This window comes from Fusarium tjaetaba, assembly GCF_013396195.1.
Source record: "Fusarium tjaetaba strain NRRL 66243 chromosome Unknown NRRL66243_c0000378, whole genome shotgun sequence".
Lineage (NCBI taxonomy): Eukaryota > Fungi > Ascomycota > Sordariomycetes > Hypocreales > Nectriaceae > Fusarium > Fusarium tjaetaba.
Window position 1 is genome coordinate 1 of NW_023501574.1, and position 3,741 is coordinate 3,741.

The 3,741-nt window shown below is 47.6% G+C and overlaps 2 protein-coding genes across 2 annotated transcripts in view; both read right to left on the bottom strand.

Annotated features, from left to right (window-relative positions):
• Window positions 1-1,006: 1,006 nt before the first annotated feature.
• Window positions 1,007-2,092, bottom strand: FTJAE_13004 (pectinesterase precursor; the record flags this gene model as incomplete). The annotated part of the gene is made up of 3 exons (XM_037346103.1): window positions 1,007-1,374; window positions 1,424-1,596; window positions 1,644-2,092. The coding sequence occupies 3 exons, from the start codon at window positions 2,090-2,092 to the stop codon at window positions 1,007-1,009; spliced, it is 990 nt and encodes a 329-aa protein (XP_037199962.1).
• Window positions 2,093-3,133: 1,041 nt separating this feature from the next.
• FTJAE_13005 (uncharacterized protein) overlaps window positions 3,134-3,741 on the bottom strand; it is a gene marked incomplete at both ends in the record, with an annotated part of 1,629 nt that continues 1,021 nt past the window's right edge. The window contains one exon of the mRNA XM_037346104.1: window positions 3,134-3,741. This exon is cut by the window's right edge and continues 1,021 nt beyond it. Within this exon, the coding sequence (XP_037199963.1) occupies window positions 3,134-3,741 (608 nt within the window).

Sequence of the window (3,741 nt, forward strand, 5' to 3'; positions counted from 1 at the left end):
TTCCAGCAGAGAGAACCTAGTTATCCACCACAGTTTGGAACTTCAGCTACCATGATGGCACAAGTTGAATAACCCTTCTTACTTATAGCATTTGGATCTTGGAATGAATTTGATAATTCCATACATAGTATTATATTAGATCGCTGACTTTGTGCAAGATTCTCCGGAGCCTTCCAAGTATAGCTAAATTATGTTATCTTTCTGGTAGCATTTGGAAATACTTCACTAAATCTCTTCTTTCAGTAGCTGGGAAAGTTCAAGGAAAGCTTGTCTTTCTGCCTCTCAATAGTTCTAGAACTATGTTAACGCCTACTTTAGTACCCATAGGCCATAGATATGACATAACATCTCTGTGTTCTTAAATGATGAAAGTATAATCTTTATCAGTATTGTTATTATAGCAGACATAGCATACTGTTAAGCCAGCTACATAAACAGATGACTTGACTATCATGTCACATCATGCCAAAGTCAACTATTGCAGATAAGATAATGTATGCAAAAGAGAGGCTTTGGCTATGGTTTCAAGGTTTGTAGTATGTCACTAGACCCGCTCTCAAAAGACCGTGGGCCGCCATGATGATATGGTAACGGCGTTGGAAACCTTTATTATCTATCTGATATTAGTCTTCTATTTACCTAGGTAGCCAAAGCCTTATAATTCTAAAATGAAGTCAATTTTAAAATAAAGTAGGTTGGATTGTAGCAGTTGTATAGCTAAGGTCTTTGCGCTGATATAGGTTCTTAGCCACAAGTCTCACGTATATAGCAGAGTGAACAGGTTAGATCTGGTTCTACGTAAAGATTTCAAAATTGGTGAAAAGGGAAGCAATGGCAGGAGCATCCCCTTCCTACAGAATGATCTATACTGGCAGCCTGAACCGGCTACTTACAAGTATCTATTTGAATGGGCCCACTGCTTCCGTGGGCCCTAATATGTACACGGAATGGAATGCTGTATAGATTTGATGTACATGTTGGCTCCGCGTCCTGTTTGTCTTATGCTTTACATATAAGAAGCATCGTAGAAGCCCTTAGAAGCGTAGTTTCCAGAAAGCACAGTAGATATAGAGACTGCATTGGAGAGCTTGGTGGCAAAAGAGGCGCGCTGACCCTGAGAACCAGCACCAGTGTTACCATACTCTCCAAACAGCACGTGGGCAGTGTTCTCCTCGCCAGTGTTCCAGATAGACCAGCCCTTGGAGTTGATGACAGAGCTCATGCTGGTCTTCTGGAAGACAACACGCGCATACTGGCGCCAAGGTCGGCCAAGATAGTAGGCGCCGTTGGCGACGGCGTTGCCGGCAGCTGCGGCAATGTTGCAGTTGTTGAAGACGTAGTACGACATGTTGGAGTCAGAGTCGCGTCCGTTGGCTGCTTAGAGTTAGTAATTGTGTTTGATACCCGAGAAAGAACAGCATACCAGTGACGTAGCCAACTGAGGCGGCGACAACTCGGAGGTCGATCTTCTCGAACCAAGCGGAGGCAGTCTGGCCGAAGATAAAGTCGGTAGCGCCCTGAATAAGGCACTTGGAGTACAGTTGGTAACCCTGCTGAGCAAGAAGAGTATCTTGGAATCCAGTGAGGGCGACACCGCTACGACCAGTTAGTAACAGTCATAGTAGAGTTACCAGTTGACATACTAGTATCCGCTGTCGGCATAGGCACTCAGGGCAACAGCCTGGCTTCCCTTTCCGTAAGTGTTGGCAACATTGACGTTGTAAAGCTTGAAGTTGGCAGCCTTGACACGGAGGGTAGCTGTGCCATCGTTGTTCAGACCATCAGCCTGGCTCTTGTTCGCTGTGATGGTGACCTTGTTGCCGCTGTATCCGCTAGTGTCGGTAGTGTAACCATAGATAGACAGCTGAGCGCTGCGACTAGGAACAAGGACCTGCTCATTGTAGGTACCCTGGTCGATGAAGATACATTGTTTTCCAGACGCTGTGGTTGAGAGGGAGTTGACAGCAGCTTGAACGGTGCCGAATTGACCGCTTCCAGGGGACTTCTTGACAGTGATACATCCAGATGGCGCAGTTGTTCGACCAGCAGCGAATGCCGCAGTGACGAAACTCAATGTTGTGAGGAACTTCATGGTGATGTAGGTCAGGATAGCCGAAACAAGCCAATGATGAGAAACAGAACCATCAAGAAAGTCGTGTCAACGGTCTCAGTATTTATGTAGCATTTTAAACTTCATCTCCTAGTAAATCATCATATAACTCCAACTCTATACTTCAGACACAGCTCAAGGGACTTTCTTATGATTGGTGGAGAAAGTTTGTTCATTAAAAATACGAGGCCCCTGCTCCAGAAATATCCGGTTTGTCCGGAGCGTAAGCTTCCGCTGTTGGTTTCAGCCGTTTCAAGTCCATTGCCGTGCCCCCAAAGTGACTAACTTGAACCAGTTTAGCAGCCCATTTCGATCGGATTGTGGCCAGATCTAGAATTCTAGATGCAGTTTGAGCTGCTTCGTTTGGTGGATTAATCGGTTGCCATGTTTTCATCCCACAGATGAGAAAATCCGGGGTACACGCGTTTCACGCAGCAGCAGAGCCCTTCATTTCCTCCACTAGCTAGTGGACACTTGCAAATGAAGGCCGACGTCCATGCTCAAAGTCAAAATCAAGTGCCGTTTAATGTTGCATTGAACACAATTTTAAGACCAGGGATCGTAATACGAAACTCAAACAAAAACGTAAGACATACAAAGCAGACACGCTCGCGGGCCGAAGTAAAATGTTGACAGTGAAGTAAGTCAATTGATCTCTGGACACAGAGTCTAAAGTAGACTATGGATACATGTAATCGCCCCCAACAGCCCAGGACCGTCATCCAGAGAATCTCCATCCAGTTCCAGTCGTCGATATTACATACGTGTCTATCGTGCACTATTTTAGGCCGAGTTTGCGGCAACACCCATAAAACCATAAGATCATCAAAAAGATAAGAATGTTAAGCATCCACTGCACAGAAACAGACATCCCACTGAGAAAGTAAGAAGGCAAGGTGCGGGTGCCCCAGAGCAACGGAGTGGGAATAGAAGAACGAAGCGAAGATTATGCGGCTACATAGTCGCTAATCGTTTCTGTGAGAATGTTAGTGGGGGTTGGTTGATGCGGATTGGAGGAGAGTACTAACAGAGGAGAGCAATAGCACCCATGGCAAGGAGAGCCAGGACGGGGCGGACACGCTCACCGCCAGAGACGATGACAACATCATCACCAGAAGGCTTGCCACCCTTCTTGCAAACGGTGGGCTCAACATAGGGAGTGACGTCCCAAGGGTTGAAGCCGAGGCAGGTGGTGTAGGCAGTCTTGCAGGTCTCAATGATGGCGCCGGAAGCGTCGCAGCAGGCCTTGTAGACGGTGTTGCACTCAACAGCGCACTCCTCATCGGAGCCACCAGACTTGCTGGAGCTGTCGGACTTGGAACCAGAGGTCTTGGAAGAGTTATCGGACTTGCTTGAGCCACCGTTGTTGCCGCCCTTGGAGCCGGAGTCCTCGCCGTGCTTGCAAACAGTGGGCTTGACGAAGGGGGTAACGTCCCAGGGGTTGTAGCCAAGGCAGACAACGTACTCCTTCTTGCAGACCTCGATGTCGTGGCCGTCAATGGAGCAGCACTCATCGTATACAGTGGTGCACTGGACACAGCACTCCTCCTCATGGCTGGAGCTGGAGCTGGAGCCGCCGTTGTTGTTGCCCTTGGAACCAGAGTCCTCACCGTGCTTGCAGACAGTAGGCT